Raw genomic sequence first — 13,925 nt, 5'->3', positions numbered from 1 at the left:
GGGGGTTCAGGGCAGAGGGCTAGGGGGTGCAGGGCAGAAGGCTGAGTGTGTGGGGGGAGTTCAAGGGTCAGGGCAGAATACTGAGTGTGTGTGGGGGGGGTCAGGGCAGAGGGCTGGGGGTATGGGGGCTGCAGCGCAGAATGCTGAGTGTGTGTGTGGGCGTCAGGACAGATGTATGGGAGGGTGCAGGGCAGAAGGCTGAGTGTGTGTGGGAGGGCCAGGGTAGAGGGGTGGGGTGCTCGACTCGTGGGGGTGCTCCCAGCCCCCTTCCCTGAGCGGCTCATGGTAGGGGCTGGAAGGGAGGTGCCCCGTTCCACGCCCCATCCCTACCTCTCTCTGCGTCCTGCACAGAGCTGTCTGCACGCTGCCGTTCTTCCCCCCTCCCTCTCGCAAGGGCCATCAGCTGATTGGCTCAGGGAAGGAGAGGGGGCATGGCAGGAAAGCACCATGCTGGGGGAAGAAGGTGGGGAGTGGGTAAGCTTGGCTGCCGCAGAACCAAGCTTTTGCCTCCTGCCCCCGCAGGGGAGAGTGGTGGGCGGGGGTCTGAGTGGGGCTGCGGGCTGGGACTGCGGCAGGCAGCTGCGTGCCACTCAAAATCGGCTCGCGTGCCCTAGGTTGCCGACCCCTGTGCTATTGCCTCTGATTGGGTGCATAAGTCCACATCTGGGGAGTTGAAGCCAACAGTATGCAGGAAAACCCTTTGGCAATGTTCGGAGAGAAAGCTGATCCTCTTCTCTTGCCAGGAGATGCAAGAATCATGCTAATCTAGCCAGGTGATGCTGAGAATCATGGGAAGTTTGGAGAATTAATCACATTAAATTGCAATACTTCCTGATGTCATAGAATCATAGATCATAGAATCATAGACTATCAGGGTTGGAAGGGACCTCAGGAGGTCATCTAGTCCAACCCCCTGCTTAAAGCAGGACCAATTCCCAACTAAATTATCCCAGTCAGGACTTTGTCAGGCCTGACCTTAAAAACCTCTAAGGACGGATATTCCACCACCTCCCTAAGTAACCCATTCCACTGCTTCACCACCCTCCTAGTGAAATAGTGTTTCCTAATATCCAACCTCCCCCACTGTAACTTGAGACCATTACTCCTGTTCTGTGATCTGCTACCACTGAGAACAGTCTAGATCCATCCTCTTTGGAACCCCCTTTCAGGTAGTTGAAAGCAGCTATCAAATCCCCACCTCACTCGTCTGCAGACTAAATAATGTCCTAGAGTACAGCCTCTAATGAAACCATTTCCTGCATCACTGGCTCTGAGCACAGGAGTGACCTGTCAGTTGTGTCTACAAGATCTGACCAAGTCTTCAACTGGAGAGGGCTTTGTAAGGCTCAGGCAGCTTTGATGTCTATGAAACTATTGGCGGCCTTGGACTCAATCAATGCTCACTGAGGGGAAATCAACTTAACTCCATTCGTGATACATAGCTGCACCCCTACTTAGAAGTGTGGAGAGGACCTGCATGTGCTGGATAGAGTCTCCATCAAGGGATGGGGGTAGTTCTGGAACATAGTGTCCTGGTGGTGCCAAGTCAGCACCCCTATGAGGCTTAGGTTCACTCGTTTTCCTCTTCTTTGCTGGTCGAGATCCTCAATGGGTAAGAAGTGAAGGCATGTCCCATTGCTTAATAAAACAAGCATAAGTTATTAAGCCATTGCTGTTCCTTCTCTTTCAGGGTCAAGTTTTGGTAGGCCTAGTCAACCCACATCTGCTCATGGTCTGGGCCCTAGGGTTTTCCGCATGGCATGTGAATGAGGTGGCAACATGGTTCTCCTCTTTTTCTCCTTTTGCTCACGCAGCCAGTTGTCACTATGGAGAGAAATATCAATAAAGGCTTCCAAGATGGTGGGGGATCTCGATGCGGGCTAGCTCATCTTTTACTTCATCACTAAATCCTCACTGAAATTCGTACAGTTTGGCTGCCTGTTCCATTCAATGTCTCCCATGAGTTGCCAGAACTGGGCAGCATAAGAGGTAGCTGGTTCTTGCAGAGCCTTCATAGTACGACCTCCGCTGAAAGACCATGATGAAGATCATAAAAAATTGCAGAAAATGCTCCCAGGAAGGTGTTCCAATTGGTTAACACTATGATGTCCAGCACAAGCTCATCTCTGGTCAGTAAGCTGACCACCAGTTCCGTTCTAGCCCAGTCAGTGGGGTACATTTGAGGACACTACAGGAAAATGAGATGATATTGGTTCAGAAACCCCCTGAATGTCCAGTAGTTGCCATAAAAGATGTTTGAGTACTTTAGTACCCTGTTCGGAAGGCAGTGGTCCAACCCGAGCCTAGAGCAGGCCTTCAGAATCTGACCCAGAACTGATCCCTGCGAGACCCCACTTGATAGGCTCTTCCAGCATGACTGTGAACCACTGATAACTACTCTCTGGGAATGGTTTTCCAACTAGTTTTGCACCCACCTTAACTTGTTGGAAAACCGTTCCCAGAGAGTAGTTATCAGTGGTTTACAGTCAGGCTGGAAGGGCATAACACGTGGGGTCCCGCAGGGATCAGTTCTGGGTCTGGTTCTGGTCAACATCTTCATCATGATTTAGACAGAGGAATACAGAATACACTTATAAAATTTGTGGATGATACCAGGCTGGGAGGGGTTGCAAGTGCTTTGGAGGGTAGGATTAAAATTCAAAATGATTTGAACAAACTGGAGAAATGGTCTGAAGTAAATAGGTTGAAATTTAATAAGGACAAATGCAAAGTACTCCATTTAGGAAGGCACAATCAGTTGCACATATGCAAATAGGAAATGACTGCCTAGGAAGGAGTACTGCGGAAAGGGATCTGGGGGTCATAGTGGACCACAAGCTAAATATGAGTCAACAGTGTAATGCTGTTGCAAAAAAAGCGAACATCATTCTGGGGTGTATTAGCAGGAGTATTGTAAGCAAGATATGGGAAGTAATTCTTCAGCTCTACTCCACTCTGATTAGGCCTCAACTGGACTATTGTGTCCAGTTCAGGGCACCACATTTCAGGAAGGATGTGGAAAAACTGAAGAGAGTCCAGAGAAGAGCAACAAAAATGATTAAAGGTCTAGAAAACATGACCTATGAAGGAAGATTGAAAAAAAAATGGATATGTTTAGTCTGGAAAAGAGAAGATGGAGAGGGGACATACAGTTTTCAAGTATGTAAAAGGTTGTTACAAGGAGGAGGAAGAAAAAATATTTTTCTTAACCTCCAATGATAGGAAAAGCAGCAATGGGCTTAAATTGCCACAAGGAAGGTTTAAGCTAGACATGAAGAAAAACTTCCTAATTGTCTGGGAGGTTAAGCACTGGAATAAATTGCCTAAGGAGGTTGTGGAATCTCTATCAGAGATTTTTAAGAGCAGGTTAGACGAACACTTGTCAGGAATGGTTTAGTCCTGCCCCTGCCATGAGTCCAGAGGACTGGACTAGATGACCTCTCGAGGTCCTTTCCAGTTTCTATGATTCTCTTCCTGGGACTGTGCTAGCTAATCACAGAATGTCTGATTTTTCTGCTCAGAGCTGCATCACTTAGGCCCATAGCATATGGCTCTCATTTTGAAGATACACTCCTGTATACCTGATATGCCATGGAGTCATAACAGACTTGCCCATTCCACATCCCTGCTAAGTACCTTCCATGGAGGGAGTCAAAAGGAGACTGAGCAAACTGTAAGGGACTGGGGCGTAGGCAGTCTGGCCTAGTGGTTACTGCTGGGTTAGTTTTGTGGAGACAAGGGATGGCTACAAGGAAGTGGTCACCAAGCAGGGAGCAAAGCAGTTGTGAGAGCCAAAATCAGTAGACAAGAATACTGGTCGGAGTCAGGCCACAGCCAGAATTTCAGGTGTAGTTACCAGATTGGAGTCAGGAGACAAGAGTGAGGATTAAATTCAGGCCAGGGTTGGAGACTGATGGCTGGGGAGTAAGATGAGGACTGGAGTCACAGCTACTAGAAGCCTGTATAGTTGCCCAGACAACTTCCTGGGGCAGCATTCAGGGTTAAATAGTAAATGTGGGCCAATCAGCAGGCTGCAGTGGGCCAAAGGGACAGTACTTCATGCAGCACCTAATCTCAACAGTGCTCTTTGGATATTGCTCTGTACAGCCTCCTGGTGTCGCTATGATAATGTTAATTGCCCCATGGAACAGAACAATGTGCATCAAGACTGAGAGAGAACTCAGTGGTTTGAGCATTGGCCTGCTAAACCCAGCGTTGTGAGGTCAATCCTTGAGGGGGCCATTTAGGGGTCTGGGGCAAAAATCTGTCTGGGGATTGGCCCTGCTTTGAGCAAGGGGTTGGACTAGATGACCTTCTGAGGTCCCTTCCAACTCTGACATTCTATGATTCTATGTTCCACAGACCTGGCTTCTAGTCATGTGGATTCATACATGTGCATGAAATCCACATAAGACTCTCTAAGGAATATTATTAAATCAAAGGAAAAATTAAAAACAAAATCTATGTATGTGAAGGCTAGAGTCAAAAAAACAACACCCCCAAACTAAAATAGGAGTAATCATCCTACATAGGGAAGTTCCAGCTATGAAGATGTAACTTATATGGGTGTTCAAAATTGCACAGGAAAATGTGTACAGGAAATATAAAACCAGTCAAGTATGTGAAAGGGGGTTTGGGAAATCTCAGGAACAAAGCTAAAATCACAAGAAGGGTGTGTAAGGAAAAGAGGAAATTAAATAAATAAAAATGCCCACGGCTGTGAGACAGCTAACACTAGCAATAGCGGATGTGATTGGCTTTATTTTAACAAACCTCTAGAGATAATAGCAATCTACCCCTTCATAGTGATGAGCTTCAGCTATCTAACATAAGGCTATTCTGGAAGCTAAAAAATTTAAAAAGGATTGGAAGCAGGACAATTTGGTGAAGAGGAGTGGGGAAGGGAGAGAAAATATTTAGACTATGTGTCCCAAGAACACAGGTCACTGCCAGCCATCATCTTTAGAGGTTTGTCCCTCAGATGGGAATACGCAGCATTACTCTTTTCAGAAGCTAATGGAAGTGCTGTAATGCAAAATTTAACAAAACCTCTGAGATTATGAACATAAATTTTATGTCTAGAGACTCAAACCTGGAATCTTTGAGCAAGTAATAAAGTAGCTGCCAGTGACAAATGCTGAGAAAATAGAAAAGAAAATGAAGTCCCATGGAATTAGAAATAGCGAGTGGCAATTTATATATAATATAACCATTAAAACTAAAAAAGATAAGTAGAACTAATACAAAATCAGTTGTCATAAAAATACTAGGCCCCAGGCCAATATAAACTACAAATAGTGAAAATTTCAATGCAATAATTTCAATGGTAAATCTAATTGCATAATTGCTGAAATTGGACACAGATGATCCCTATATTGAGTATTGCTTCAGGATATCTACGAAAACAACTTCCTAAACTATGCCTAACTTGCAGCATATAAATCCCTCCAATGTGAATGTGGGCACAGGAGCCAATGAGAGTAAAGAAATGGCACAGCTTGGTCAAGAACATGTTAGAGTTGAACAAATGCGTAATGGAGAAAATCATTGTGTTCATGTTACTGCCTCCAGATGTGTTTGGTATCAAGGGAGCAGCAGAGGAGTCTGCAATTGGGAGTGAGTCAGGGAGACAATGGGACAATAGGAGAAAAGGATAAGAATCAGTGGTGAACGAGTTGTCAATATTTGATGTATTGGTCTTCCCCCCACCCACCCCCGTTTTATAATAAGGGATACATATTTACCTGAATAAACAATGATGAAATATTTGTAAAACTTTACATGCTTTGCAATAACAAATTATTGTACTAGTCTTAACCTGTTGCAGGATATTAGCCTGTTTGGTTTGGGTTTTTTTTTAAAACAGTATGTTTTATCTTTTTTTTTTTTTAAAGTGGGTTGGCTAAAGGTTTGGGTGAAGGTTAAGGTTTTATTTTTTATAACTGGTTCAATCATCTCTAGCTTAGGTAACTGAAAACTGTTGTTCATAAACACCCACATGGCCAATCTTATCTAGAGCCCTGATCTGCAAATGCTCATGCGTGTATTTAACTTTACTACTACGAGCAGCCCCACTGATTTTTTGATGGGACTACTTCCAGTAGTAAAGTCAAACACAAACGGGTCTTTGTAGAATTAGGGCCTTAAAGCAGCATATTTGCAAGTCACAAGGAAAGCACCAGCTGAACAGTTTAGTAACCTTTAGTTATTTTTCACTTTTTCATTCATTTATTTTCAAGCATTAGGAGTTTCATTTTGACATTTGAAGTATGCCAGAGTTTGGCAGTATATGGCATGCTAAATATATAACATGCGTTCTAAGTAACTATAAGGTAGTTGATTCATGGCTCAATAGAGGAGTAATCACAAGATATTTTTTTTAGAGTTCATGGGGCTAATTAGATTTTAAGAAATTACATAATAGTTTATCAATTTATTTTAAAACTTTGAAGGATACTATAGGCTAGATCAGTAGTTCTTGACATAAGTAGTGCTTCTACGTTACACTTTACATTTTAATCTAGTTGTTGTGTTGACCTCTAACACTTAAAAAGCAGTTAACTTTATAATAAGGGCAGTATGTTCAGGGGAATTGTACAACCCTAATGTTAATCTCAATCCATCTCGGGATGATAGTGATTGAAAGCTGTTACAATTTGGCAGCTGTTTGGCCTATGTGAAATTAGTCCCAATGGACAAGAGTCTACATCTGAGTGGGTGGGCATAAAATGGCAACCATTATGGTGATCTTGATAGAGAACAAGGATAGAATGGATATGAGAAATGAACTGTTTTCTCACACACAGCGTGAAGGTGGATGTGCATTTGTGCAGCAGCGTTGGGAAATTCAATATCTGGTGTATGTATCAGTCTTCAGGGGTGTTGATCAAGCACTTTCATGTGCGCTAAATTCACTTGAGCTTCGATTAGGCCTTTCAAGACATGAAGATAGTACAGAACCACACCAGAAAATGCCTGCCTGTGAGTGAGACTGCTACATCTTTCTCCTGCTACCGCTACTCAGAAAGCCTACTGTGCTCGTCAGCACAGAAGTGGGAAATGGAGTTATGGAATGGAAATGGAGCCTTTTGTGGTGGCAGCACTCTTTTGCTCCTGAGTTCCAAGGCTGTAACTTTAGCCAGCCTTTATGCAGGACACACAAGATAGCAGGAAGCGCCTGATTCTTCCTCCCTCACATCCTACCCTGTCTTGCATAAGCCAGGATAGCAGCTTGGACTTAATTTTTAAAACATCTTTTACTAAAGAAAATTTGTTCAGTTCAGCTAAATACAGCTAAAGAGATCCCTTAATATAGCTTCTGACGTTAGCAATTTGGTCATGAGAACACTTGATAGAAGTTGTACATGTAACAGAGAAGCTGACTAACTAGTTGTCCGCAGTTGAATTTGTAAGTGTAAGGGTATGGCTACCCTACAGAGCTTACTGTGGTGCAACTGCAATGCTTCCAGTGCAGATGCTCTAAGCCAGTGGTTCTCAAACGTTTGTACTAGTCACCCCTTGTACACAGCAAGCCTATGAGTGTGACCCCTCCCTTATAAATTAAAACCATTTTTATTTAACACCATTATAAATGCTGGAGGTGAAGTGGGGTTTGGAGTGGAGGCTGGCAGCTCACAACTCCCCACATAATAACCTCATGACCCCCTGAGGTGTCCCAACCCCCGTTTGCGAACCCCTGCTCTAAGCCAATGGGAGAGAGCTCTCACACTGACAGTGGTGTCACATCAGCGCTTAGATTGGTGTAACTTATGTATGTCATTCAGGGGGTGGCTTATTCAAACCCCTGAACAACATCACTTATACCAATTTAAGATGTAGTCTGTACATAGCCTAAGATTCATGCAAAAAGGCACCTCTCCCTGATACTCCCCTGTTTCTTATATCAATAACTACTAGCCGTGGTTTGTTCTGCTGGGCAGAAATGCAGAAAATCATCCCATCACTAAAACACACTTCCTACATATTTGTGTTGGTTTATAAATCTTCAGTAATAGACTAATGAAACAAATTCTCCTCTATTTCTCTTAATGGAGAATTATTTGAAGATTAGACAAGGTTGTGAATTGAATTGTGAAACTACAGAGAAAATGTCTTGGTTTTGTTTCAACCGTCCTGTGATACAGGAGGGCCAGGGAACAGTGGGAGAGTGGTAGAAGGGAAGTATATAAACCCTAGTCTAATTAAGGTGTGGTTCCCTGTAGACGAGGGAGGGTTGCTACAGATTAATTAGAGCACCGGTAGTCAATTAAGGCCCTCTTAACAACCTAATAAAATGCCCCTGCTTCAGGCAGTCAGGTGAGGAGAGAGGATTGGAGTTTAGAGGTGTGCTGTGAGACTTGGAAGAGCAGAAAGCTAGAGTAAGGGAGACTCCCTCCCCCAGTGTTTAAGGACTAAAGGTACCCCACTCAAGGAAGAAGCAGGTAAGAACCTGCAGGGGTTGAGAGGGGCTTGGACTCATTGTGAGGAGCAAACCCAGACCGCTCCCCTGCTTCTCTCCTTTACCACCTTCCTGGGCCACTAGTAGGGCCCTCAATGCCCCAGGGGCAAGGGGTGGCATCTTAGCCCCCTGCCAATAAAAATGCAGGATCCACTATACTATATTGGTCATCTTGTCATACTTCCTTTAGATGCTACTTTATAAAACTTGAAATGGATTATCAGTGTGTAAAAGAGTCTCAGATGAGTATTGCTATTTGTTTAATAAATATTACTCAATACTGATCCATCCATATGCTAAAAATAGTGTGGCCAAGAACTCCAGCCATGTACTTCAATGGTTGTTTTGTCCATAAGTATGACACACAATTTTGTCTATCAGTAAAACAATTGAGTTTATGCTATATTCAAATACCATTTGTGTTTGATATGCACTGGCAGAGCAACACCAGTGAGAGCAGGAAAACAGCCTCTCATTTCTAGAATTGAGCTGATGAAGTATCTCCAGCCACATCCGACTGAAGATTAAAGCTGGGTGAATAACTGGTTTTTCAGTTTGGAGGCAGTTCTGGGTGGGAAAAATTGGTTCAGGTTTAACCAAACCTGAAACTTTTTGGAATGTGAGCCTCCTGCAACCTAGGTGATTGCACTAACCACTGAACGAAAAATTGAGGGATGAGGGTGGTTGACAACACTAGCACCACCTCATCCTCCTCTTCTGGCCATTTTGACTATTCATGTTAAACTAGCACATAGTTTCCGGTCTACCAAAACTGCATTTTTTTGTCAAATAACTATATAGCAAAACAGTTTACACAGCTCTACTGTAGTTTACATTGGATACAGGAACCATGTTTTCTTGTCTTTGAAACTGGGGTGTTTAATTTATTCCCAATAATGGGAATTCGGTACTCTCATTAGATCATATTCATCATAAAGTGATTTAGGTAGAATAGGAAGGTACTGGCCTACAGGTGAAAAAAGCAGTAATTAGAAGAATACCTCTGACATTTAGAGAATGGATTTGGGCAACGCTTAAAAACAGAATTAAGTCAGAAAACAGAAAAAGGGCATAACCATTCAATACTTGGAAGTGGAAGTCAAGAAAAACAAACTGGAAATGAAATATAAATTTAACAAGGGGTAACTAACCACTGGAGATTACTGAGGGATGTAAATTCTCCATCACTTGGCATCTTTAAATCAAGATGTAATGTCTTTCTAAAATATAAATCTTAGATCAGTGTTTGTCAACCAACCAATCATGAAAGGCAATCAGGAGGGTTGAGAGGACTGAATTTATTACCATCTAAAGCAATGAAAATTTCTTACCCAAGCTTATCTTTCAAGGTCAAATATGTCAACTTCCTGAAATACAAATTGGCTTATCAATTCTAGGAAGGCTTTTTTGTTTACTCTTTTATAAAAGATGTAAGGGGTCATGAACATGTAAAAGGGGTCCCCCAACTCAAAAAGGTGGGAGTACTTTAGTTTAACCACAAGCTAATGGAATCAGTGTTACAAACACTGGGTGAAATGCTATGGCCTGCGTTAGTCATTATGATAGTCTAGATATGCAAGTCAGACTAGATTATGATGATTCCTTCTGGCTTTACAATCTATACTGCTATTGCCTATGACAGGCTGGGTGCATTAAGTAGCAGTTGTACTGCATTTCTTTCCTGGAAGTGTAAAGATTACTTTTGTGAAAAAGGTTACATGATTTAAAATATCAGTTTATAAAAATGGTTAGACATAATTTGTACTCATAACTTTGTACTTAACTGCATGGTTGTTTCTTTAGCACTAACATTTTCTTCTGACAAATCTTTGGATATTTTAGGAAGGCTTACTGCTTCCATTTTCATTTCTACAAGTGAAAAAATGGTGTAAACACTTTTTTGCTTGTCTTTCTTTTAAAGCTAGGCTCAGACTATTGAACTTATGTTGTATACACTAAAGTTACCACCTTTGTTTTTACAAAAACAAATTTATTAAATTCATAAAGCCATTCGTATGTTATATATCCAGCTACAAATATCTTAATGTTAATTTTTATAAACATTTTGTATTGACGAAGAATGTATATTGATTACATTGTGTATCCAGGAAGTTTGTTTACTACTAGTTCACTGATGTGCTTATATTGATTAGGAATATTCAGTGTCCCAAAGTCATCATCCTTTTCCTTGTCTGATGTATTGTTTTCCACACCACTAAGTTCAAGATCAGACATGTTGGATGGCAAGTAGGAGCTAACTTGAGATGTCCTCAGTGACTGGCTCTTTTCCAAAGAGGTTTGGCCCTTTACTACACTATTCATATCAGAATTAGTTTGTTTACTCCTCACCTCAGGGGCCTGGAAAATATTTTGGTCAATTCTGCTATCTTCTTCCTTGATATGTGGCGCTAACTCCTGCTTATCTAATGAACCTGTAGGAGGAGAGGAGTCACTAATGGATACACTGACAGCCACACCTGTACTCTTTTTTGCTTTTAAATCATAGGTTCTTTTAAGAGAATGGACTGGAGATGCAGTTGAAGGAACTGGTAGAGGAGCTGAAATACTTTCAGTTCTCAGACTTTTTTCAGAAAGTCTGGACTTCTTGGATTCTGAATCCATGTCTGAGCAAGCTTGCTTTGGGCTTACCAATGTAGGCTCTGGGCTGCTATTAAGAGTTTCTGAGCCTCTGCTTGTATTGTCAGCACTGGTGAAATCTTCTGAATAGCCTGTGTTCTCAGGGCTGCCAACAAAGTCATCTGAATACTTGAGTTCAGGGTTACTTTCAAAACTGTTTTTTGGGCCTGAGTGATAATCACCTAATGTGGAAGCATTACAGTCATCCATGTCTTTGTCATGAATAAATTGTACTGTTTCCTCATCTACTTTATTTCTCTTTGCATCAGTATTCTGTGTGAAAGCTCTTGGCAGGTGGACTTTCACACCCTTTACTTTGTAAGGGCTTTTAATTGTAGTTCCTTCAAGTGAAGAGTTTGTACTCACTTCATATGGATTCTCTTCCTTTGTGTTTTCTTCATGATTGTTCGGCCTATTGCGAGGAGCATGTTTTTGTAGATTAGAAATATCTTCCATTTTAGTGGTAGAGTAATCTTTTTCAATGCTACATTGTATTAAAGTCTCAATATTTTCATGAAGCTGAATATTTTGTTCTAAAATTCCTCCCCTGGCAGGATGCCTGTAAGACATCAGATGCTGTTCAGCAGTGTTTCTGAATAGTTTCCCTCTGGACAAAGAGCCTTTGCCTTTCTTTTCCCTCAGCATCTCTACTTGCCTTTTTCTATATTGTTCTCTCCTTTCATGAAGTATTAACATATCTGGATTGGTCTGCTGTAATCGTAACCTTAGTGTATTTGTGAGTCCATAAAACAGTTTCTTTCTTGGGGGTGTTTTCTCTTTGGTTCCACTCTTCTTTTCAAAATCGTTGTTTCCTGATGCTGCAGCTTTCTTGGTTCCTTTACCGGCCCCAGTCTCTTGTAAGGAAGAACCAACCAATTTAGAAAACTCCTGCTGACTTTTTTTTAATCTTTCACTGGGGTTAAGAAGTGTTTCCTTATCCTTTCCCGCCAGCCATCTGCTTTTAGCAAGAGGTCTTGAGGGCTTGAGATCGTCTTCTACTTGTCGATATAGCCAGGCCAGCTGAGGGTGAACAGTAGAAGGTCCCAGTTGCAGGGGCTGATTGGTCAGCAGGGACAGTTCTGTCAGCAAAGCATTGATCAGAGGCAGTTCTCTGAGGGCATCTCTGAGCAGCTGGGCACTACCCAGTGACTGGGCCAGGGAACTAGATGCCTGACCTCTATCTGGACGAGCTTCCTGCAATGGCACTAGGGGTACATTTGGGATCTGCTCCTGCGGTGCCTGAGGCTGAACAACTACCATCTTCCCAGGGGGCTGCAGTGGTGGGGGTTCTGTGGGCAGGTGGCTGTAGTACAAGGGGGGAGGGCAGAAAACATTTGCTTCTATCTCCAGCTCCCTCACCTCCTCCCCACTTGGTGCATGGCTCTGGCCAGTGGAGGATGAGGATTGGCTGCTGTGCTCAGGCTCCAGCTCGCCAACCTCATCCCGGTCCTGCAGCTCCCTCTGGCCGCCGATAGATGTGCAGTGCCTACTGTGACCAGACACCTGCTCCCCCGGAGTCCCCTGTGGCCTGGGCCCGCTCTTGCACTGGGTATCTGGGGGACACGCGGGGCTGGGCAGCGGCGCTCCCCCAGCCACCTCCTGCCCCAGGCCCGCAGGTAGGTGCCTCAGCAAGGCCGGCCCCAGGCTGCTGAGGCGGTAGCCCAGGGCTAGCTCCCCAACCCGCTCCCCCATGAGGTCCCGCAGGGGGTAACGGCCCCTGCGGCCCCGGGAGTCGGGCGCCGTCCCGCCCTGCGGCGGCCGCAGCAGCTCCTCGGCGGCCGGGGCCAGAGAGACACAGCAGCTGCTGCGAGCAGCCGGGCCGGGCCTGGCCCCGGGCAGCGCCCAACTAGCGCGTAGAGCGGGGCGCGGCGGAGCAGGCCCCGCAGGGCCCGGCCCAGGCGGGACGAGGGCAGGACTTGCCCCGCCGAAGGCACGAAGCCGCGCCGGCGGGCAGCCCGCTCGGGCGGGCGCACCAGCAGGGTGGGGAAGTCCAGCAGCCGCAGCGCCACGGCCGGGCGCAAGGGCCCGCGCAGGGGCAGCAGCCGCGGCTCCACCCGCACCCACTCCACCAGCAGCTCCAGCGAGAAGAGACCCTCGCGCGCGCCGCCCTCGTCCTCCATCCCCCAGCGTCCGCGAGGGCAACAGCAGCGCGCGGGACTCTCCGCGCCGCCGCGGTCAGGTCAGCTTCTCGCGAGAATTGTTGGCGGGGGCGAAGTGAGATGGGGGGGGGGGGGTTGGTGAAGTCTCGAGGGAATAAATTAAGTTCTCGCGAGAGGAGCGTAGCGGCTCACGGATTGCGTATGGGAGCGGCACAGGAAGTTATCGCGACAAAAATCTGTCAGCCGCCGCAAAGCCCCTTGGGAGTTGTAGTCTCGGCCCTAGTGCTGGAGCGGGAGAACCCTCCTAGCGGTGACGCTGAAGCACCCTCCTGCCGGTCACTTACAGCTGTTCGCCTGGCTGCTGCTGCTGACCCTGGCACTAGGGCTGCAGGGAACAGGGGGCTGGGGCTTATGAGCTCAGGCCCCAGATCTCCAGGGGGTAGCACCCAGGTAGGGTGAGCAGATGTTCTGATTTTACAGGGACAGTTCCAATATTTGGTACTTTTTTTTTTTTTCGTATGGGGTCCTATTACCCCCCACCCTGTCCTGATTTTTCGTACTTGCTATCCTGTCACCCTGCACCCAGCACTGGAGTGCCATATGCCCATCCACTGTCACTGCACGTGCCCCAGGTGCTCACTTATCCCTGCCTCCCTGTGTGCTGCCAGGGCCTAACAGTGTGGGAGGAACCTGACCAAGTAACTTGGTGGGATGCCTGCCATTTAGATATG

General features: G+C 45.1%; 1 protein-coding gene across 1 annotated transcript; it reads right to left on the bottom strand.

Annotated features, from left to right (window-relative positions):
* Nucleotides 1-9,729: 9,729 nt before the first annotated feature.
* MAP10 (microtubule associated protein 10) lies at nucleotides 9,730-13,245 on the bottom strand. Its single transcript, XM_032790743.2, is given in 4 exon segments — nucleotides 9,730-12,901; nucleotides 12,904-12,982; nucleotides 12,984-13,053; nucleotides 13,056-13,245. Coding segments are annotated over 4 exon segments (2,661 nt in total). The 5' UTR covers nucleotides 13,216-13,245; the 3' UTR covers nucleotides 9,730-10,549.
* Nucleotides 13,246-13,925: the final 680 nt, after the last annotated feature.

This window comes from Chelonoidis abingdonii, chromosome 3, assembly GCF_003597395.2.
Source record: "Chelonoidis abingdonii isolate Lonesome George chromosome 3, CheloAbing_2.0, whole genome shotgun sequence".
In the NCBI taxonomy this organism is placed as follows: Eukaryota; Metazoa; Chordata; order Testudines; family Testudinidae; genus Chelonoidis; species Chelonoidis abingdonii.
Note: the sequence above shows the minus strand (reverse complement) of the source record. Positions and strands in the feature narration are given on the sequence as shown.